We start from the raw sequence: 23,826 nt of genomic DNA, 5'->3' as shown, positions 1-23,826 counted from the left end.
AATATTGTATAAAGCTCTTCAGGCTGTGTGTGTATAAGGTGTACGTGAAACATAAGTGTGTGCGCTTAGACTTGGGTCCCATCCCCAAGATATCTCATTATGGTATCAAATACAGTATTCCAAAATACGTTAAAATCCTATTTCTAAAATACTTCTGGTCCCAAGCGTTCTGGATATGTGAGACTCACCTGTATTGAGTCATGAGATTAAAACGGTTTTCCCACAATCACATTACACTTTATACAGACAATAAAACAAGCAACTCTATACCACTCTAAAAACTATACTTGTTCACAGGTGACTTTAGGGAAAATTTATCAAAAAGTGTTGATAGATAAAGTACCAGCCAACCAGCTCCTAATTACCATGTTACAGGCTGTGTTTGCAGACAGACAGGAGCTTATTGGTTGGTATTGTATCTCTCTCCACTTTATCACTCTTCAAGGCTTTGATAAATCTCCCCCTTTCTCCTGTTCTACGTAAAAAAAAATAAAAAAATCTTACAAATTCTACCAAACAAGTGAGAAGAGTTTGGTTCTTAAATACAAACAAATGTTTCAGAAATAAAGGGGGTCACTCCGAGTTGATCGTTGCGGTGCTAAATTTAGCACAGCTACGATCATTCACACTGCAGGGGGGATGCCCAGCACAGGGCTAGTCCACGCCGCATGTCAGTGCTGCCCCCCCACCGCAGAAGTGCAAAGGCTTCGCACAGCGGCGATGCCTTTGCACTTCAAGAGTCGCTCCCGACCAGCGCTGCTTTAGCGTGCTGGCCGGGAGCTACTCGTCGTTCCCCGGCCCACTGCGGCTGCGTGACATCACGCAGCCGCCACGGCCCGCCCCCCAAACGGCCTGGCTACGCCTGCGTTGCCGGACCGTGTCCCCTAAACGCCGGCTTAACGCCGCCGTCCAGCCCCCTCCCATCCAGCGACCGCCTCTGCCTCGGAGGCGATCGCTAGGCAACGACGGCTGGCATGAGCCGGCTCACTGCGGCACCGGGGCATGCGCAGTTCCGACCAGATAGCTGCGCAAACCTGCAGCGAGCGATCGGGTTGGAGTGACCCCCAAAGTCACCTTGGTGCTTTCTTTGTATATCCTCCCCAAATAACAAAAACAAAACATACAGTTCATAGTATACAGACAGTGAAAAAATATTTGATCCACCACAGGTGTTTCAATCCGCCAATGGATTTGCACTATAGAAGGCGATGGAAATTTCTAATGCTTGCACTTTGTTTGGAGAGCACTATTGGGTTACCATATGTATTTTTTAAATGCACACAGCAAGACAGAGAAACCTAACAGGGAGAGTGAATAGTGGCAACTTCAATTTTGATGCTGACAAAATAACAGAAAATATCAATGGCTAATTTGGTCACTATCCAGTGCTGTGGAACCTTTGGCACTCCAGCTGTTGTTGAACTACACATCCCAGCATGCCCTGCTACAGTTTTGCTATTTGGTCATGCTAAAACTGTAGCAGGGCATGCTGGGGGATGTGTAGTTCAACAATAGCTGGAGTGCCAAAGGTTCCCCATCACTGTGTATAGACCAACTCGGCTGAATTAAACCGGAAGTAGATTAGTTTATTTGGTGGGATTTCCAAAACGACCACAACACGTGTGGGAAGTTTAGTAACTCTGTCTACACTAGTAACAGAACATTTACTAGGAAATTACCTAGAACTGTGAAAAGTACGTATTGCATGGTTGGTTGAAAGATCAGGAAGTTTCACAATCATTTATAGTAAGAGCAATATCTCTCTCATACTGGCTTCCTTCCTAGACACAAAAATGCTTTATCACTGGGATTAGCAGAACTCTATTAATAATGCCAATACGTTTCCTTTTTACAATAGTTAAATGGAGTACCTACCATATAGTGATGGTCTCAGGTGGCCTACTGTAAGGGGCAGTAGTGAGGCACCAATTTAGATTTTTATTAATTCAAATAAAAACAGTACAGGGTAATTCCATGATTATGTCAACCAGAACATCTTTTCTTTGGCCACAATTAATCTTGTAGTGAAAATTTATATTCTCTGAAGTTAATATTTTGTAAAACCAAAGATGATAAACACCTGTTTTTCATAAATCATAAGTTGGCAGCATTGTTTATTCAAGATGGCAGTCTGTGGAAAGCTGTGGTGATTTTGTGCCTTATTTGACAACTGTTTACAGGTATGTAATTGTCCTTATATTAAATAATGTTGGAGATAACTAATAATATAAGTCTGATAATAATAATAATAATAATAATAGGCTTAAACTGTATTTTCAAGATGTTAGCTTTGATAATGATGTAGTTTAACTGACAGGTTTAAATGGTTTTTGCAAGTATTTTGGAACATGTTGTGTCACAGGAATAATGTTTAATAAAATATTTACAAATACTTTCTTATCTTCTTTACCCAACCAAGCAAACAACTCTAATATTCTCAGTGTTTAGTCATGAAACTGTAGGTTTCATATTTTGGAAGATTTGGAAGGAAGTTATACTCATCCTGAATTTGTGTTCCCGTTCAGTGTCGTCTGTCACATAATATTTGTACCTGTATAATTCTGATAATTACAGAATTAAACTTCCCTGTTACTTTAACAGTTAACTGAATGATTATAGTTTATAACTAGCATAGTTTGCAGAACTTCTGATATTTTATTAATGAAAAAAAGAATCATTATTCTTGCAGTGAATCATTTGTTGTGTCTGTCACAAATGGATCTATTTTGGGCTTTCTGATCATACGCTGATATATAAGGCAAGTACTGTAGTTAACTGGTCATTTCCTGACTTGTCAACGCACTGTTACTGTATCTCTAGGGTAATGAGTGGTGACAAATCTGGAAATGAGCAGCAGGGTGGCTAGTAACCGGCAAGCCTGCATGGGTGTGACCTGGCAACAGCACTCATTTTCATGTGAAACTGGCTTCTGTGCTGTGCAGGCAGGCAGGCGCTGGAAATATAAGCTCGCCTTGAGGACCCGGCATGCAGTGCCAACTTGCCCTCTGCTGGGTGTCCCCCCGCATGTCAGAGTAAAGAGGAGTAGGTGTGCGTTTTTTCACACATCTACAACTCACATTGAAGTAGGCCCTATGTGTAATAATAAGAATTTACTTACCGATAATTCTATATCTCGTAGTCCGTAGTGGATGCTGGGGACTCCGTAAGGACCATGGGGAATAGCGGCTCCGCAGGAGACTGGGCACAAAAGTAAAGCTTTAGAACTACCTGGTGTGCACTGGCTCCTCCCCCTATGACCCTCCTCCAAGCCTCAGTTAGGATACTGTGCCCGGACGAGCGTACACAATAAGGAAGGATTTTGAATCCCGGGTAAGACTCATACCAGCCACACCAATCACACCGTATAACTCGTGATCTAAACCCAGTTAACAGCATGATAACAGAGGAGCCTCTAGAAAAGATGGCTCACTACAGCAATAACCCGATTTTTTTTTTTTTGGTAACAATAACTATGAACCAGTATTGCAGACAATCCGCACTTGGGATGGGCGCCCAGCATCCACTACGGACTACGAGAAATAGAATTATCGGTAAGTAAATTCTTATTTTCTCTAACGTCCTAAGTGGATGCTGGGGACTCCGTAAGGACCATGGGGATTATACCAAAGCTCCCAAACGGGCGGGAGAGTGCGGATGACTCTGCAGCACCAATGAGAGAACTCCAGGTCCTCCTCAGCCAGGGTATCAATTTTGTAGAATTTTACAAACGTATTTGCTCCTGACCAAGTAGCTGCTCGGCAAAGTTGTAAAGCCGAGACCCCTCGGGCAGCCGCCCAAGATGAGCCCATCTTCCTTGTGGAGTGGGCATTTACAGATTTTTGGCTGTGGCAGGCCTGCCACAGAATGTGCAAGCTGAATTGTACTACAAATCCAACGAGCAATAGTCTGCTTAGAAGCAGGAGCACCCAGCTTGTTGGGTGCATACAGGATAAACAGCGAGTCAGATTTTCTGACTCCAGCCGTCCTGGAAACATATATTTTCAGGGCCCTGATAACGTCTAGCAACTTGGAGTCCTCCAAGTCCCTAGTAGCCGCAGGCACCACAATAGGTTGGTTCAGGTGAAACGCTGAAACCACCTTAGGGAGAAACTGAGGACGAGTCCTCAATTCCGCCCTGTCCGAATGGAAAATCAGATAAGGGCTTTTACAGGATAAAGCCGCCAATTCTGACACGCGCCTGGCCCAGGCCAGGGCCAACAGCATGACCACTTTCCATGTGAGATATTTTAACTCCACAGATTTAAGTGGTTCAAACCAATGTGACTTTTGGAACCCAAAAACTACATTGAGATCTCAAGGTGCCACTGGAGGCACAAAAGGAGGCTGTATATGCAGTACCCCTTTTACAACGTCTGAACTTCAGGGACTGAAGCTAATTCTTTTTGGAAGAAAATTGACAGGGCCGAAATTTGAACCTTAATGGACCCCCATTTCAGGCCCATAGACACTCCTGTTTTCAGGAAATGTAGGAATCGACCTAGTTGAAAATTCCTCCGTCGGGGCCTTACAGGCCTCGCACCACGCAACATATTTTCGCCAAATGCGGTGATAATGTTTTGCGGTTATATCTTTCCTGGCTTTGATCAGGAGAGGAATGACTTCATCCGGAATGCCTTTCTCCTTCAGGATCCGGCGTTCAACCGCCATGCCGTCAAACGCAGTCGCGGTAAGTCTTGGAACAGACAGGGTCCTTGCTGGAGCAGGTCCCTTCTTAGAGGTAGAGGCTACGGATCCTCCGTGAGCATCTCTTGAAGTTCCGGTTACCAAGTCCTTCTTGGCCAATCCGGAGCCACGAATATAGTGCTTACTCCTCTCCATCTTATAATTCTCAGTACCTTGGGTATGAGAGGCAGAGGAGGGAACATATACACTGACTGGTACACCCACTGTGTTACCAGAGCGTCTACAGCTATTGCCTGAGGGTCCCTTGACCTGGCGCAATACTTGTCGAGTTTTATAAACATGTGGAAGACTTCTGGGTGAAGTCCCCACTCTCCCGGGTGGGGGTCGTGTCTGCTGAGGAAGTCTGCTTCCCAGTTGTCCACTCCCGGAATGAATACTGCTGACAGTGCTATCACATGATTTTCCGCCCAGCGAAGAATCCTTGCAGCTTCTGCCTTGCCCTCCTGCTTCTTGTGTCACCCTGTCTGTTTACGTGGGTGACTGCCGTGATGTTGTCCGAATGGATCAACTCCGGGTGACCTTGAAGCAGAGGTCTTGCTGAGCTTAGAGCATTGTAAATGGCCCTTAGCTTCAGGATATTTATGAAGTGATGTCTCCAGGCTTGACCATAAGCTCTGGAAATTCCTTCCCTGTGTGACTGCTCCCCAGCCTCGCAGGCTGGCATCCGTGGTCACCAGGACCCAGTCCTGAATGTCGAATCTGCGGCCCTCTAGAAGATGAGCACTCTGCAACCACCACAGGAGAGACACCCTTGTCCTTGGTGACAGGGTTATCCGCTGATGCATCTGAAGATGCGACCCGGACCATTTGTCCAGCAGGTCCCACTGGAAAGTTCTTGCGTGGAATCTGCCGAATGGGATTGCTTCGTAGGAAGCCACCATTTTTCCCAGAACCCTTTCATTGATGTACTGAGACTTGGCTCGGTTATAGGAGGTTCCCGACTAGCTCGGATAACTCCCTGACTTTCTCCTCCGGGAGAAACACCTTTTTCTGGACTGTGTCCAGGATCATCCCTAGGAACAGAAGACGAGTCGTCGGAATCAGCTGCGATTTTGGAATATTGAGAATCCAATCGTGCTGCCGCAACACTACCTGAGATAGTGCTACACCGACCTCCAACTGTTCCCTGGATCTTACCCTTATCAGGGAATCGTCCAAGTAAGGGATAACTAAAATTCCCTTCCTTCGAAAGAGTATCATCATTTCGGCCATTACCTTGGTAAAGACCCGGGGTGCCGTGGACCATCCATACGGCAGCGTCTGAAACTGATAGTGACAGTTCTGTACCACAAACCTGAGGTACCCTTGGTGAGAAGGGTAAATTGGGACATGAAGGTAAGCATCCTTGATGTCCCGAGACATCATGTAGTCCCCTTCTTCCAGGTTCGCAATCACTGCTCTGAGTGACTCAATCTTGAATTTGAACCTCCGTATGTAAGTGTTCAAGATTTTAGATTTAGAATTGGTCTCACCGAGCCGTCCGGCTTCGGTACCACAACAGTGTGGAATAATACCCCGTTCCCTGTTGCAGGAGGGGTACCTTGATTATCACCTGCTGGGAATACAGCTTGTGAATGGCTTCCAAAACTGCCTCCCTGTCAGAGGGAGACATCGGTAAAGCCGACTTTAGGAAACGGCGAGGGGGAGACGTCTCGAATTCCAATTTGTACCCCTGAGATATCACCTGAAGGATCCAGGGGTCTAATTGCGAGTGAGCCCACTGCGCGCTGAAATTCATTGAGACGGGCCCCCACCGTGCCTGATTCTGCTTGTAAAGCCCCAGCGTCATACTGAGGGCTTGACAGAGGCGGGAGAGGGCTTCTGTTCCTGGGAACTGGCTGATTTCTGCAGCCTTCTTCCTCTCCCTCTGTCACGGGGCAGAAATGAGGAACCTTTTGCCCGCTTGCCCACGAAAGGACTGCGCCTGATAATACGGCGTCTTCTTATGTTGAGAGGCGACCTGGGGTACAAACGTGGATTTCCCAGCTGTTGCCGTGGCCACCAGGTCTGAAAGACCGACCCCAAATAACTCCTCCCCTTAATAAGGCAATACTTCCAAATGCCGTTTGGAATCCGCATCACCTGACCACTGTCGTGTCCATAACCCTCTACTGGCAGAATATGGACAACGCACTTAGACTTGATGCCAGTCGACAAATATTCCGCTGTGCATCACGCATATATAGAAATGCATCTTTTTAAATGCTCTATAGGCAATAATATACTGTCCCTATCTAGGGTATCAATATTTTCAGTCAGGGAATCAGACCACGCCAACCCAGCACTGCACATCCAGGCTGAGGCGATTGCTGGTCGCAGTATAACACCAGTATGTGTGTAAATACATTTTAGGATACCCTCCTGCTTTCTATCAGCAGGATCCTTAAGGGCGGCCATCTCAGGAGAGGGTAGAGCCCTTGTTCTTACAAGCGTGTGAGCGCTTTATCCACCCTAGGGGGTGTTTCCCAACGCACCCTAACCTCTGGCGGGAAAGGATATAATGCCAATAACATTTTAGAAATTATCAGTTGTTATCGGGGGAAACCCACGCATCATCACACACCTCTTTTAATTTCTCAGATTCAGGAAAACTACAGGTAGTTTTTCCTCACCGAACATAATACCCCTTTTTGGTGGTACTCGTATTATCAGAAATGTGTAAAACATTTTTCATTGCCTCAATCATGTAACGTGTGGCCCTACTGGAAGTCACATTCGTCTCTTCATCGTCGACACTGGAGTCAGTATCCGTGTCGGTGTCTATATCTGCCATCTGAGGTAACGCTCTGATAGAGGACAGGACCCCACTAGCCCGTTGGGGAGACAGAGGGAGAGTTTGCCAGCACACACCAGAGCGCTATATATATACAGGGATAACCTTATATAAGTGTTTTTCCCCTTATAGCTGCTGTATTTTTAATACTGCGCGTAATTAGTGCCCCCCTCTCTTTTTTAACCCTTTCTGTAGTGTAGTGACTGCAGGGGAGAGCCAGGGAGCTTCCCTCCAACGGAGCTGTGAGGGAAAATGGCGCCAGTGTGCTGAGGAGATAGGCTCCGCCCCCTTCTCGGCGGCCTTATCTCCCGTTTTTCTGTGTATTCTGGCAGGGGTTAAATTCATCCATATAGCCCAGGAGCTATATGTGATGCATTTTTTGCCATCCAAGGTGTTTTTATTGCGTCTCAGGGCGCCCCCCCCCAGCGCCCTGCACCCTCAGTGACCGGAGTGTGAAGTGTGCTGAGAGCAATGGCGCACAGCTGCAGTGCTGTGCGCTACCTTGTTGAAGACAGGACGTCTTCTGCCGCCGATTTTCCGGACCTCTTCTGTCTTCTGGCTCTGTAAGGGGGCCGGCGGCGCGGCTCTGGGACCTATCCATGGCTGGGCCTGTGATCGGTCCCTCTGGAGCTAATTTCCAGTAGCCTAAGAAACTAAACTTTTCACTAAGCAGCTCAGGAGAGCCACCTAGTGTGCACCCTTCTCGTTCGGGCACAAAAATCTAACTGAGGCTTGGAGGAGGGTCATAGGGGGAGGAGCCAGTGCACACCAGGTAGTTCTAAAGCTTTACTTTTGTGCCCAGTCTCCTGCGGAGCCGCTATTCCCCATGGTCCTTACGGAGTCCCCAGCATCCACTAGGACGTCAGAGAAATACTTTTCTTTTTTTAGGTGTGTATTTGCTTTGTAAGAGAGAAAATTATCACAGAACTGCCTGGTGTAATCTCAGCAGTCACTAAGGCGGAACAGTGAGAAATGAAGCAGAAAAGTTCTAGGAAACACTGCATGAGCACTGCTAACTTACAGGGCCAAATTCACAGGTGGGTGCGGTTACATTCGCAGGGGACCAGCAAATATATGCCAATGACACTGCCGCCCGCGGGGATCTGTATAGACACTGACTGCCTCTCTGCACTGCCACTTGCATACAAAGACGCACCAGCAGTACTATGGTTACTCAGAATGTCCATTGCAAGGGAGCCACTGGAGCCTTTACAACTTCGTGAATCCAGAGTGACAGGCTCAGACGCAATCCAGGAACCACCCCCTCATTACATCACACAAACGCTCACTGCCTGTCACTCACTTTGCGAATACGTCCGTCATCGCTAATCATCGTGCATGTGCAGTGCAGCTGTGACGCATACGCAATATTAAAAATAATCGCTCAACTGCGGAGACCTCTGCATTCCATCCACCTCTGAATCAGGCCCTTTGTTATTTAGGTCACTAGTCTATTATATTGCAGCTTGCCCATTTTCCCTGCAAACACGAGATAGCAGACACCTGCAGCACCATAGGCATCCTGACAACAGCTAGATAGACTGCACTGAGTAATGGGACCCGGGCACAAGAATATAAACAAGGAATTCATCAGTAGGAAGAGGACTTACGTCAGGAAAGGCAGCATGGAGAGGTAATTGGAGTTTTAAAACACATTTCAAATTTTAAAAAGTATTCCACATATCTTCTGTCCCTTGTTCATAGATTTAATGGATACGTACACAAGCGATGAATAGCTCAACTACTCCATCCAGATAAAACTCACCTACTGATAAGGACGGAGCGGGTGGGAACTGGTCCACAGGTACAGAATCAGGAGGTCTGCCGTAAGTCATTTCATACAACAAATGGCCAAAGCAGTGGACATCTATACTCTCCAATGTCTGGAAAATCAGGGTTATTCAATTAGTACATTTTCTTTACTACTGTCAAATTCTCTCTGACATTGGAAACAGTATTAGGATACAAACGTCAGGAGCTGCCACACACCATAGGATGAAGAGAGACCAGATGGGAAAGTTGAAGGCACATTTTGTTTAGATTCTACATGAATAAGATTATTGTTAGTAGGCAATTTGCCACGTTTGATTACTGCAACGTATCTGGCTAAAGGCCTGTGTTTAAAGCTTATAGCTTTTTGGGTTACTTAAATAGGCGTATTAGTTTTGTATGAAGATTCAGTAACATCTCAAAGTTGAAATTTCAGAAGGAATTACCCTTTAAGAGACAGTCAACCCCCCTAACCCTTACACCACACTACAAGTCAGGCCAGGCTGCTGGCTGTGGACTCACATTGATCTTCCTGAATTGAGAGAAGTAGGATCTGTAAAAGGACGGCAGCCCAAGCAGCGAGTTCTCCAGGTCCATCAGCCGACAGGTCTCTCCCTCCAGCATCACATTGGAGGCGTGAAGATGCCCGTATGGGAAGCCGCGGTCCTGTAAGAACTTAAGTACCTGGGGGATATGATACAGGTGAGATAAGAATGATGCAGATATTTATATAACTCCCCAACGTCAGCATACATTTATAGGATCAGAAACCTGGCCAAGCTGGTTCAGAAAAACCAATTGGAATGTAAATCCAATATGTCCTTTTACTGGTGTTCATTTTTAAAATATCTCTATTTTGTTCATTAAAATCATGGGAAATCTGATGCTGCTTAAGAGTAAACCAGCATGAAGTTAGAGGAAATGCCAGAGTGTAGAGCAGAGCTGGCCAAACCAGTCCTCGAGATCTACCAAACGTTCACATTTTCCAGATCACCTAGCTGGTGCTCAGGTGTAGTCATTACTAATTAAGATGTGCTGCATTCATTCTTAACTGACAATTCTACAGATCTCCAGGAGTCCTGGAAGACATGAACTGTTGGTAGATCTCGAGGACCGGTTTGGCCAGCCCTGGTGTAGAGAAACAAGTTCTGACCCCAGCAACCGACCTGTAACTGCATGGGTGCCGAGTATCTGGAATAAATGGGTGCCACTTATAGCAAAGTCGGATTTCTCCCTTTAGGATATTAAATAATGACTAAATCCAAAGATATTAGGCCGTACTGTACTATACCTTTAAATCGGGACACTTCTCTAGCTACTTAAAATGAGGTGAAATGGAGGGTTGAAGTCAGCCAGCCACAGAACCTGTATAATTCATGAGTGTCCCGGTTTAAAGGGATTGTATGGTAATTCTATGGGGATAGATACCTACCAGCTCACACTACCACACACCGTACAACATGGCCTGTAACTACAACCAGTTAACAGCGTGAACCAAAACGATCAGCAACAGTCTGACCTTAACCAAAACACAACCATTGTGTAACATAAGCAATAACCGTTAACAAGTACTGCAGGCAGAGTCCGCACTGGGACGGGCGCCCAGCATCCTCTACGGACTAAGAGAAAAGGATTTACCGGTAGGTATTAAAATCCTATTTTCTCCTTCGTCCTAGAGGATGCTGGGGACTCCAAAAGGACCATGGGGTTTATAGCAAAGCTCCAGATCGGGCGGGAGAGTGCGGATGACTCTGCAGCACTGATTGAGCAAACATGAGGTCCTCATCAGCCAGGGGGCCAGATGTACTAAGCCTGAAAAGTGATAAATATCACAGTGATAAAGTACCAACCAATCGGCTCCTAACTGTCATTTTTCAAACACAGCCTGTAACATGGCAGTTAGGAGCCGATTTTCTGGTGCTTTATTACAGTGATATTTATCACTTTTCAGGCTTAGTACATCTCCCCCAGGGTATCAAACTTGTAGAATTTCGCAAAAGTGTTTGAACCCGACCAAGTAGCTGCTCGGCAAAGTTGTAATGCCGATACACCTCGGGCAGCCGCCCAAGACGAGCCCACCTTCCTAGTGGAATGGGCCTTCACCGAATTCGGTAACGGCAGTCCAGCCGCAGAATGGGCATGCTGAATCGTATTACAGATCCAACGTGCAATAGTCTGCTTAGAAGCAGGAGCCCCAACCTTGTTGGAAGCATACAGGACAAACAGCGCCTCTGTTTTCCTAATACGAGCCGTTCTGGCTACCTAAATTTTCAAAGCTCTGACCACATCGAGCGACTTAGAATCAGCCAAGGCTTCAGTAGCCACAGGTACCACAATAGGTTGGTTCATGTGAAACGAAGAAACCACCTTTGGGAGAAATTGTTGACGAGTCCTCAATTCCGCTCTATAACATGGAAAAACCAAAGTAGGGCTTTTGTGAGACAAAGCCGCCAACTCTGACACCCGCCTTGCGGACGCCAAGGCCAATAGCATGACCACTTTCCAAGTGAGAAATTTCAACTCAACCTTTTGTAAAGGTTCAAACCAATGTGACGTCAGGAACCGTAACACCACGTTAAGGTCCCATGGAGCCACCGGGGGCACAAATGGAGGTTGGATGTGCAGCACCCCTTTCACGAAAGTCTGTACTTCTGGAAGCGAGGCCAATTCCTTTTTGAAAGAAAATAGATAAGGCCGAAATCTGCACTTTAATGGAGCCTAACTTTAGGCCCGCATTCACACCTGCTTGCAAAAAATGGAGAAAACGACCCAGCTGAAATTCTTCCGTAGGCGCCTTCTTGGATGCGCTCCAAGATACATCATTTCTCCAAATACGGTGGTAATGCTTCGCCGTTAGCTCCTTCCCAGCTTTCAGTAGAGTCGGAATGACCTCTCTGAGAATACCCTTTCGAGCTAGGATTTGGCGTTCAACCACCATGCCGTCAAAAGCAACCGCGGTAAGTCTTGGAACACGCACGGTCCTTGCTGTAATAGATCCTCTCTCAGAGGAAGAGGCCAGGGATCTCCTATGAGTAATTCCTGAAGATCCAGATACCAAGCCCTCCGTGGCCAATCTGGAACAACGAGTATCGCCTGAACCCTTGTTCTTCTTATGATCTTTAACACCTTTGGGATGAGTGGAAGTGGAGGGAACACATATACCGACTGAAACACCCACGGTGTCACCAGAGCGTCCACTGCTATTGCTTGAGGGTCCTTCGACCTGGAACAATATGTCTGAAGCTTCTTGTTGAGGCGAGACGCCATCATGTCTATTTTAGGCAGCCCCCAACGACTTGTGACTTCTGCAAAGACCCCACTCTCATGGATGGAGATCGTGTCTGCTGAGGAAGTCTGCTTCCCAGTTGTCCACGCCTGGAATGAAGACCGCTGACAGAGCGCTTGCATGTTTTTCCGCCCAGCGAAGAATCCTTGTGGCCTCCGCCATCGCTGCTCTGCTCCTTGTTCCGCCCTGGCGGTTTATGTGCGCCACCGCTGTTATGTTGTCCGACTGAATCAGGACGGGTAGGCCGCGAAGGAGATGATCTGCTTGTAGAAGGCCGTTGTAAATAGAATGTAAGCTCTCACGAGCAGGGCCCTCTTCCCTCATGTGCTTACCCTTTTCTTACTTTAATAATCTTCAGCTGCACCAAATCCAGCAGTCTTCTGCCACCTGATACTTATTCCAGTGTCATCTGCTGATGTAGCTATGTTTATTTACCCTGTACTTGTCCTATATTGTCGTCAACTGTAAGTTGCTGTTTTCCTGTTTGATTATTTGTTTATGTACTCTGTAATTGGGCGCTACGGAACCCTTGTGGCGCCATATAAATAAAGGATAATAATAATAATAATAATAAATGGCCCTTAATTCCAGAATGTTTATGTGCAGACAAGCTTCTTGGCTTGACCATTTTCCCTGGAAATTTTCCCCCTGTGTGACTGCTCCCCAATCTCGGAGACTCGCCTCCGTGGTTACCAGGACCCAATCCTGGATCCCGAACCTGCAACCCTCTAGAAGGTGAGAACTTTGGAGCCACCACAGGAGAGAAATCCTGGCCCTGGGGGATAGGCTTATCCTCCGGTGCATGTGTAGATGGGACCCGGACCACTTGTCCAACAGGTCCCACTGAAAAACCCTGGCATGGAACCTGCCAAACGGGATGGCCTCGTAGGCTGCCACCATTTTCCCCAGCACTCGAGTGCATTGATGAATCGACACTCTTGTCGGTTTCAGAAGTTCCTTGACCATGTTCTGGATTTCCAGAGCTTTTTCCAACGGGAGAAAATCTCTCTGAAGATTCGTGTCCAGAATCATGCCCAAGAACGACAGCCGTGTTGTCGGAATCAACTGTGACTTTGGCAAATTTATGAGCCAGCCATGTTGCTGCAGAAATGTCAGGGAGAGCGCAACGTTTTGTCTTAACTGCTCCTGTGATCTCGCCATTATCAGGAGATCGTCCAAGTACGAGACAATTGTGACCCCTTGCTTGCGCAGGTGCACCATCATCTCCGCCATTACCTTGGTGAAAATCCTCGGGGCCGTGGAAAGACCAAACGGCAACGTCCGAAATTGGTAGTGACAATCCTGAACAGCGAACCTCAGGTACGCCTGATGAGGATAAATGGGGACATGTAGGTAAGCATCCTTTATGTCGACTGACACCATAAAATCCCCCCTCTCCAGACTGGAGATCACTGCTCGGAGAGATTCCATCTTGAATTTGAAACTTTTCAAATACAGATTGAGGGATTTTAAGTTCAGAATCGGTCTAACCGAGCCATCCGGCTTCGGGACCACAAACAGGCTTGAATAAAACCCTTCTCCCCATTGTGACGGGGGTACGTCGACAATGACTCGCTGCTGACACAGCTTTTGTATTGCCGCACACACTACCTCTCTTTCCGGAAGAGAAGATGGCAAGGCCGATTTGAAAAATCGGTGTGGAGGCACGTCTTGAAACTCCAGTTTGTATCCTTGGGTCACAATTTCCAGCACCCAAGGATCCAGGCCCAAGAGAACCCAGACCTGACTGAAGAGCTGAAGACGCGCCCCCACCGGTGCGGACTCCCGCAGGGGAGCCCCAGCGTCATGTGGTGGACTTGGCAGAAGCTGGGGAGTTCTGCTCCTGGGAGCCTGCCACAGCCGGCGATCTTTTCCCTTTTCCCTAACCTCTTGCCGCAAGGAGGGATGACCCACGTCCTTTACGGAATTTCTGCGACCGAAAGGACTGCATCTGGTATTGAGGCGTTTTCTTTTGCTGTGGAGGAACAAAAGGCAGAAAAGAGGACTTACCCGCAGTAGCTGGAGAAACCAGGTCCGCGAGGCCTTCACCCAACAAAACTCCACCCTTATAGGGCAGAGATCCATAGCCTTCTTAGAAACAGCATCACCATTCTATTGATAAGTCCACAACGCCCTCCTAGCCGAGATTGCCATGTCATTGGCCCTTGATCCCAAGAGGCCAATATTTCTCGCAGTCTCCTTTAGATAGACTGCAGCGTCCATGATATGACCTAGTGTCAAAAGCACGCTATCCCTATCCAGGGTGTCCATTTCAAATGACAAAGTATCTGCCCACTTTAGGAAACGGATATGCCATAGCAATTTTCCTGGGAATCTGCCACCTCTTGTCTGGAGTTTCCCAGGCCCTTTCAAACAGAGCGTTCAGTTCAGGAGAGGGAGGAAACGTTACCTCTGGTTTCTTCCCCTTAAACCTACCGACTCTTGTCTCAGGGACAGCGGGGTCTTCCGTGATATGTAACACATCTTTTATCGCCACAATCATGTATTGAATACTCTTAGTCACCCTAGGGTGCAACTTTGCATCATTATAGTCGACACTGGAGTCGGGACCCGTGTCGGTATCAGTGTCTGCTATCTGGGTAAATTAACATTTTTGGGACCCCGAGGGGGTCTGAATGTGTGGCACCACCTCTCCCATGGATTGTCTCCATGCTTGGTTCTGAGACTCCGATTTGTCCAACCTCTTATGCAACAATGGCACACTTTTATTTAAAACACTCCACATCTCAACCCAATCAGCAGTCGGCGGTGCCGACGGAGTCACTCCCTCATTCTGTTCAGCCCCCACGCGAGCCTCCTCCTGACATGCCGACACACGCGTACAGACACCCCCAAACACACTGGGCTAAAGGGGACAGACCCACAGTAAGGCCTTTCAGAGAGACAGAGAAGGAGTTTGCCAGCTCACACCCAGCGCCACACCCGTCTGAAGAATTAAACAATGCCCCAGACCTATAAGCGCTGTTTTATAATAATCATAATAACCAACACCAAATTTTCGTGCCCCCCCCCCCCTTGTTTTTAACACCCTGTTTGTGACAGCAGTGAAGGGCCAGGAGCAGCGTCTCTGCAGCAAGCTGTGGAGAGAAAATGGCGCTGGTCAGAGCTGGAGGACCAAGCCCCGCCCCCTACATGGCGCGCTTATGTCCTGCAATTTTTTTATACTGGCGGGGGTCTCCTAACAGTGCCTACGCACTGTATATACATGCCAGTCCTTATTTTTGAGGTTTTTATTGCTGCCCAGGGTGCCCCCCCTGCGCCCTGCACCTATGTAGTGCCTGTGTGTGCGGGAGCAATGGCGCGCAGCGCGACTGCTGCGCGGTACTTCAGGAAGACTGAAGTCTTCTGCCTTCACTGAAGTCTTCTTTGCTTCGGTTACTCCCCTGTCTTCTTTCTTCAGGCTCTGTGAGGGGGACGGCGGCGCGGCTCTGGGAACGAGCAGCTAGGTGACCCAAGTGATCAGACCCTCTGGAGCTAATGGTGTCCAGTAGCCTAAGAAGCAGAGCCTTTCAACTCACAGAAGTAGGTCCTGCTTCTCTTCCCTCAGTCCCACGAAGCAGGGAGCCTGTTGCCAGCAGTGCTCCCTGAAAATAATAAACCTAACAAAAGTCTTTTTAGAGAAACTCAGTAGAGCTCCCCTAGTGTGTGACCAGTATCCTCTGGGCACAGAATCTAACAGAGGAGGGGCATAGAGGGAGGAGCCAGTTCACACCCATTTAAAGTCTTAAAGTGCCCATGTCTCCTGCGGATCCCGTCTATACCCCATGGTCCTTTTGGAGTCCCCAGCATCCTCTAGGACGAAGGAGAAATGTGATCGCAGTGGCGAACGCAAGAAGATGGACAGGCAGGAGGCGTTCCGGGGCGGATACTCACCGTTTCCAGCGGTTTTCGGGGAGTGATAAGAAAAACGCAGGCGTGTCCAGGCGAACGGAGGGCGGATGTCTGACGTCAAAGCTGGGACCTGCATCGCTGGATCCGTCGCACAGGGTAAGTATGTCCAGGGCTAGTTTTGTTTGGAGTGAAACTTTTTTAGCATAGCAGGGCTGCACAAGCGTTCGCAGCCCTGCTACGCTAAAATACACTCCCCCATAGGCGGAGATTAGTTGATCGCACCAGCAGCAAAAAGTTGCTTGGTGCTATCAACTCGGAATGAGGGCCAGTGTGCAGAGCACAGCGAGGCACAATGCCCAAAGCCATGTGAGGGGACACGGTACACTTATATGGTGTCCGTGTCGACATACACACCTATTTTTTGTTTTAAAAAAAACAAACACCGTTGTGTTTATTTTTGTGACCTGTCAACATTTTAAATGTCGGTAATTTGACCATCGGTAAATTGTTGTCCGTATTTTGATCGTGGGTGATTTTGATTGCAGGTAAGATCATACTGATCCCAGTCTTTCTTTCCAAAGGGTAATACATTTGGATTTTAATGTATAGATTTTAATGAATAAGATCCAAGAATCGCAAAGAATACCATAAACCTTAAGCCCCATTACACTTTACCCTTTGTTCCGTTATGTACCTAATTGTGTCAACTGAATGAATACAAATGATTAGGAAATGACCTACGAAACAGCGGTCATGAGAGCTGTGACTGACAATGATGTGGAGGATATCCTTATGGCTATTCAGGATCTCATTCTTTATTACATGAGTAGTCTAAGTTACTTAGAATTATGCCGGATAAAGAGAATAGAAATAACCGTGTTACTGAGGGATAATAACTGCAACACATAACCGTACCTCTAAAATCTGCCTCCCAAACGTCTTGATTTGCTGGAGTTCCAGGCCTTGGATTTTTCGGGGGTTACAGTATTTCTTTAGAAAGGGATCTTTCGGCTTGGCCTACAAGAAAAGGGACAGTTATCGGACTGGGAAGGAATAGACTAAAAAACCTAAAAATAAGCCAGGATATGCAAATAACAAACCAGGATGAGCAGGGACAAATTTAGGGGTCAGGCTGCCCCTAGGCATATTATTGGTTGCCCCCCCCCCCCCCCCCACCACGTCACTGCCCCCTTCATTTCAGGTGCCAGTCCGGATGCCTCAAGACCACCATAGCAGTCCCAACCTCACCCTACTACCAACTCCTGGACCACCATTCGCCGCCCATAGTCTTACCCCCATCATTTGCTAAATAGAAAAAAATATAATATATATATATATATATATTAATATATATATATATATATATATATATATATATATATATATATATATATATATATATATATATATATATATATAGATCCAGCAGCAGCCGGCACTCCAATTAGATTAATACAGCTGCTCCGGTGCCAGAACCAAAAATACACAACTGTCCAACAATGAACGGCACTCAGAGTCAAAATGATGCAACAAATTGTATTGCTATCGTTGCAGTGGGTGTGCCACGTGTAAATTGATGTTGAACTGTAGATCGTTCAAACACCCCCATTGCTCCAAAATATACGACATCAGGTTTGTTTTAACCTGTTCAACAATATTTGTCGTATATATTATTGTTTGTCCGTGTGGGCTCATGTATGTGGGCCAGACTACTCGGAAGTTTTCTGAGAGGATGGCGGCACATAGATCGGCCATAAAACTCACGCTTGAAGGAAAAGTGGTTGACCAACCAGTAGCTAAACACTTCAAAAATGCTGGTCACACATTAGAGTCACTCCGGTACTTTATCATAGATCACGTTCCCCTGAGCTTGAGGGGGGGTGATCGGGCTAAATCTCTTTTAGTCAAAGAAACTAAGTGGATATTGAGATTGGGTACCTGCGCCCCTGGGGGGCTCAATGAAAAAATTAATTGGAATACGCTTGTGTAATGTGGGGTGTTTTGTGCTCTTGGGGTTTACTTTATCTCTTTTCATTGATTTATGTAATCTTCTTATTGTTGTATTGATTTATGCCTACGGATAATGCTGCTTTTTTCATCATGTATTGCTGTTTTCCTTTGTTTTTATTTCAGTGTACGTCCCTGCCTGCCCGTAGTGATGACAGCCCAGCCTCCCCTGTGGATTATGCCTGCGCCTCCTCCCGCCGATGGTCTGCAGCCGGGTTCTGTGTGAACCGCAAGCTGCTGGTTTCCATGGAGACGGCTGTTTCCGGAAGTGGGTGTCTGACGTGAGCGGAAGCAGAGTGAGTAGCGGGCGCGCACATGACGGACGATGGCGGCGGGACTACTGTGGTATTTAGGAGGGTAAGTGTTTTATGTTTTTGTGTGTCTGTTGTGTCCTGACGACGGGGGTCCGTCCCCCGAAACGTTGACCGTGGAATACAATTTTTTGCATCATTTTGACTCTGAGTGCCGTTCATTGTTGGACAGTTATATATATATATATAAATAAAAAAATTATATATATATTTATGCGTAATGACTGAAAAAAATTATAATAATAATCTGGCCCTTATCAGCCAGTTGTGCTGCCCCAAAAGAATCATCTGGTCCTTATCAGCCAGGTGTGCCGCCCCCCCAGAAAGTGCAGCCCCTAGGCACGTGGGTGCAGCTACAGTACAATACACAAACGGTCCTTGTGCGCCAAACAATGACACAAGCTATTCTTGTGCACCAATGACTTTTAGAAAGTATGATACATTAACTTTTTTCTATATATGAATAGGCAGTGCACAGAACAGATATGTCCTCACACTGTGTGATAGGATATGTCGGTGTTCGGGATGCCAGCAGTCTAAAGACCAACCGCGGTATCCCGATGGAAACAATCCCGACAGGGGCTAGGTAAGTATACTTACCCTCCTCCAATACACCCCTAATTCTAACCTCCGTTCCCACAGCCTAATCCTAACTCTTTCCCCCCTGCCCGCAGCCTAACCCTCTCCAGTGGCGCCTGAACCTAACCTACCCTCCCCACAGCCGAAACCTAACTCTCTTCCTCTCTAACCGTAACCCACCCTCCATGCAGCCTAACCATCCCTTCCCCTCAGTCTACACCTAACACCCTTGTAATGCTGGGTACACACTGATAGATATATCACCAGTTACATTGAACGGGCAATATATCTGTAGTGCATCAGTGGATATATAAAGACGATATACGTGTGAAAGACGTCATTCATAGATATATCGCAGCTGCCCTGCAGCACAGCCGATGCTCCGAGAGGAGTAGCATGCTGTAAAAAACACTACTCAGAGATTACTAGAGACATTGGGCTGGGACTTCCAATTGCTGTGCAGTTGTTTTCCGCAAGTGCAAAGCTGCAGATGAAGCACAACAGAACTTGAAGCATGAGAAGAAGCCGCAACCGCTGCATTGTAGCACTTCATATACAGACGGACTCATTCACACACAGGTGTAACAAGTGTCGCATGTCAAATTGATCAGTGTAAGCTAACAATGTAGTTTTGTTTCTCCCGTTGTTTTATTTATGAGAATAAGATCCATTTTAAGCAAAACAGACGCTTTGTGCTGCGAGAGGGGCTATCTGTTGCAACGTGAGCAACAGTGTATGAGGACACTTCTGTAATATGTTAGCATGTACCATCGCTGTCCATTCAAATGCCAATGCTTCTCACCATTCCAGGCACCGGCTTTCTCTCGCTGAAGCAAGGTGGACTTTGGACTCCATGTTTGGGAACAATTGCATTCAACAAGCATCAGGGGATTCAGGACAAAGGATCACCCACTAATCTACAGTACTAAGTCTGGTCTCAGGAAGATTCACAATGTGGGAATAATGTAATATACTGCACATTTTTAGGGGTGTAGTATGAGTGACTGGCGGCCGGGATCCCGGGGGCCAGCATACCGGCGCCGGGATCCCGTCCGCCGGCATACCGACAGCTGGGCAAGCGCTAATGAGCCTGTTGCAGGCTCGCTGCAGGCACGGTGGCGCACCATGCTATTTATTCTCCATCCAGGGGGGTCATGGACCCCCAAGAGGGAGAATATGTGTCGGCATGCTGGCGGTCGGGATCCCGGCGCCAGTATGCTGGTCGCTGGGATCCCGGCCGGCGGCATACTGAAGAACACCCCAATTTTAGTTTCCTCATGCAACATTATGGGAAAATAGTAGAGAAATTATTGAAACTTGACAAAAAGGTGTATTTGATGTATTCAGCATCCGCATCCAGCTAAGCACAATACACACTAACATAATTGTATTTTGTGTATGTGTACTGTATATGGGACACGCTGGAGCAAGAAAAAGCAAAAGACTCTGTAATACAGCCATTACCTTATAGATCAGATCCTTCAGTGTTCCCTTTTCGTTAAAAGGCCTGATAATAAGAGCAGACAACTCACTGGCTGTGGCAAATGTGACTCGGTAGATGTTCGGATGCTGAGGAGAGGATGGAACACATTTAGCAAGTTATCAAAAAGGCCGACAATTATGTGGTAATCACTGCCTGCACACTCCACAAACAAACCAGTCTGGAGCTTAAAAGGACAATAAAACGGTCGAGTCACATTATTATGAACATCTCCTACATTTGACGTTGGCAGTGCCTAGCCCATGAAGTATGTCACGTGTTGTGCGCTGGCTTGGTGGGTATATAGGGCGTGCAATAGGCCGTCTGCACACATATCATTTGTTGCTGTCATGGGTAAAAGGGGCGATTTAACAGAGTTGCAAAAAAAAGGATGATTATCGTCTTTCAGGCTAAGTGTGGCAGTATTTGACACAGCGCAGCTTGTGAACTGTTCGTGTGCTGCTGTGGTGAAGGTGTGTCATGACTGGACAAATGGCACCATTGTGAATAACAGATGTGGAAACTGCAGAGCACCATGTGCCACTGATGTGAGAGGTGAATGTCGGCTACGAAGGTGCGTAAGGGCTAACTGACACGCTGCAGTGGAGAAGCTCACAGTCAAAATGAACCTGGGGACTACCAAACGTGTGTCTAGAACTACAGTTCAGCCCGTCTAGCTGCCGTCTGTGCTGTGCCCGGCAGTTACTCAGGCTGTTAGCTGGTGGTTATAATAATGTGACTCGACCGTGTATATTGAAACAGATATTAAATACCCTAATATCAGCAAGGGTTCCAGATGATAGGTCGACAGTAATTAGGTCAACCCCATATGGTCGACATGGAAATGGTTGACACAATTTTATTAAAAAAAAATTTAAAAATGTATCCACGTGTACTATGATTGGGAATAGCAACCTGATGGGAAGGGTCTGTGTGTTAGATAATCCAATTAGATCTACCCTAAAGAAGCCCCAGTATACAGGTGAGATAGCTCGGTGTCAGTTGTCGGGAATTAATAACGCATTCCTTTTCAGGTACACGGACAACAGAAGGATAACCATAAACCCAAGTTAAACAAGTGCAGAAGGGAATTTCCATTTATTAAGCAGGATTATGGCAACCCACCTTAGATACTGAGGACCCATTTTTGGATAGCTACATATGGGTTATGAGCTACGGACAGTAAAACAGAATAATTCTACTATCAGAAGGATCAAAAAAAAAAAAAAAATCATGGTGACATACAGTCACTATTTAAATTATCTCCAATAACTACACTACTAAGTAGTTTGTCAGTCACATTTTGTCCCTGTACTCAAGTTATACACAGGTGTATGGTCCACACACCATCAAACGTCATCATTTGATTTACAATCTAAGTAAACAGGGTACGTGCTCATTGTACCATGCCTTCCTGGCGATAAGATTGTTGTTTTTACATCTGTTCCACAAAACATGATGAGATCATGGGAGCAGTAGTAGAACTCATTTCATACTAAATCTACGCCCATTGAGCCTACACTGCTTTTCTCACCTGCATTTCTGCAATTCTTCTGCTCTGATTCCCTTACAGTCTCCACTCCTACTTCCACTTTCCCTCAACCTATTTACCTACTGAACACTATGTCAAGGCTTTCTTATACTCCCCACATCACTCAGTGTCTACCTAATAATGTATCTTTATCCTTCCACCCTAGTCTCCTACACCTCCTCCTCTGTCTCCCCTCCATCCCTCTGTTTCCTTCCCCCTCCTTTCCTGTTACCCCACTTTCATTTACCTCTGCCCCATGGTCCTGCTACCCCACAACTCAGCCCTGCTCCCTCTCTCCCTTCCCTGTCACCTCCCCATACCCCCATCCACATCACACTGACCTCCCTCCCTGCCCACCTCCTGCAGTTTCCCCTCCTAGATCAGGCACCCGTACCATCACTACTCTCTCATCATCCCTGCCCTCAAAGTTAAGCTCACCTCATCGCTACAGCAACCCTGATAATCTCCTTCACATCTCTCCCACAAACTCATACCCCCTATCCTGTGCCCTCTAGAATGCCAGATCTGTTTGTAACAAACTGGTCCCCACTCATGACCTCTTCATTTCCAACTCCCTACACTTACTAGCCATTACTGAAACTTGGATTACGCCCTCTGACACTACTTCTCCTGCTGCTCTCTCTGCTGGGGGCCTCCCATTCACACACACACACCCCGACCTGGGTGTCGCCATGGGGGTGGTGTTGGGGTCCTTTTACCTTCTAGTTACTCCTATCAACTCATACCACCAGAACCATCCATTACATTCCCTACATTTGAGGTCCATGCCATACGCCTCTTCCAACCAGTCCATCTTAGAGTAGCTGTCATTTACCGCCCTCCAAATACTGCTTCCAAATTCATCGACAACTTTGCTTCCTGGCTTCCTCACTTCCTCTCTTCTGACATTCCCTCCATTATCCTAGGCGATTTCAACATCCCTATTGACATCCCCACATAATCCCCTGCCTCTAAACTCCTTAACCTCACCTCTTCACTTGGTCTCTCCCAGTGGACCTCCTCACCCTCCCATGTTAATGGGAGCTCACTGGATCTGGTCTTCACTCACCGCTGTGATATTTCTGATTTTTCCAACTCCCCATTTCCCCTCTCTGACCACCACCTGCTCTCCTTTAACCTATCTCTCTCGACTTCCCCATCTCTACCTCCTAAGGCTACCATCACTAAGCGTAAAATTGAAGCTATTGACACCACATTCCTTTCCTCCCTGTTTGATTCACTTCTCTCTCCTATTCTCTCTCTCTCTCATGCCCTGAACAAGCCACTTCCACATACAATGCATCCCTTACTTCTGCTCTTGACTCTGTTGCTCCACCAACCACTATTCACCCTCGCAAATTAACACCTCAACCCTGGCACACCAAATGCACCAGATATCTGCAAAAATGCTCACGTACTGCTGAGCGACACTGGAGGAAATCACGCTCTAAGACAGACTTCCTCCATTTCAAACTTATGCTCTCATCCTTCAGTGCTGCCCTTTCTCTTGCTAAACAGTCATACTTCAAGAAC

General features: G+C 46.8%; 1 protein-coding gene across 6 annotated transcripts in view; it reads right to left on the bottom strand.

Moving 5' to 3' along the window:
* PXK (PX domain containing serine/threonine kinase like) overlaps positions 1 to 23,826 on the bottom strand; it is a 144,632-nt gene that overhangs the window by 69,794 nt on the left and 51,012 nt on the right. For all 6 annotated transcript variants that reach the window (XM_063940877.1, XM_063940879.1, XM_063940878.1 and 3 more), the window contains exons 8-11: positions 20,747 to 20,851; positions 17,301 to 17,402; positions 9,770 to 9,931; positions 9,243 to 9,360 (exon numbers count right to left, since the gene is read on the bottom strand). In XM_063940877.1, the coding sequence (XP_063796947.1) occupies positions 9,243 to 9,360; positions 9,770 to 9,931; positions 17,301 to 17,402; positions 20,747 to 20,851 (487 nt within the window). The remainder of the gene's footprint in view (positions 1 to 9,242; positions 9,361 to 9,769; positions 9,932 to 17,300; positions 17,403 to 20,746; positions 20,852 to 23,826) is intronic.

The sequence above is a fragment of the Pseudophryne corroboree genome, chromosome 9, assembly GCF_028390025.1.
Source record: "Pseudophryne corroboree isolate aPseCor3 chromosome 9, aPseCor3.hap2, whole genome shotgun sequence".
NCBI lineage: Eukaryota > Metazoa > Chordata > Amphibia > Anura > Myobatrachidae > Pseudophryne > Pseudophryne corroboree.
The sequence above is the reverse complement of the archived record's forward strand: the minus strand, read 5'-3'. Positions and strand labels throughout refer to the sequence as shown.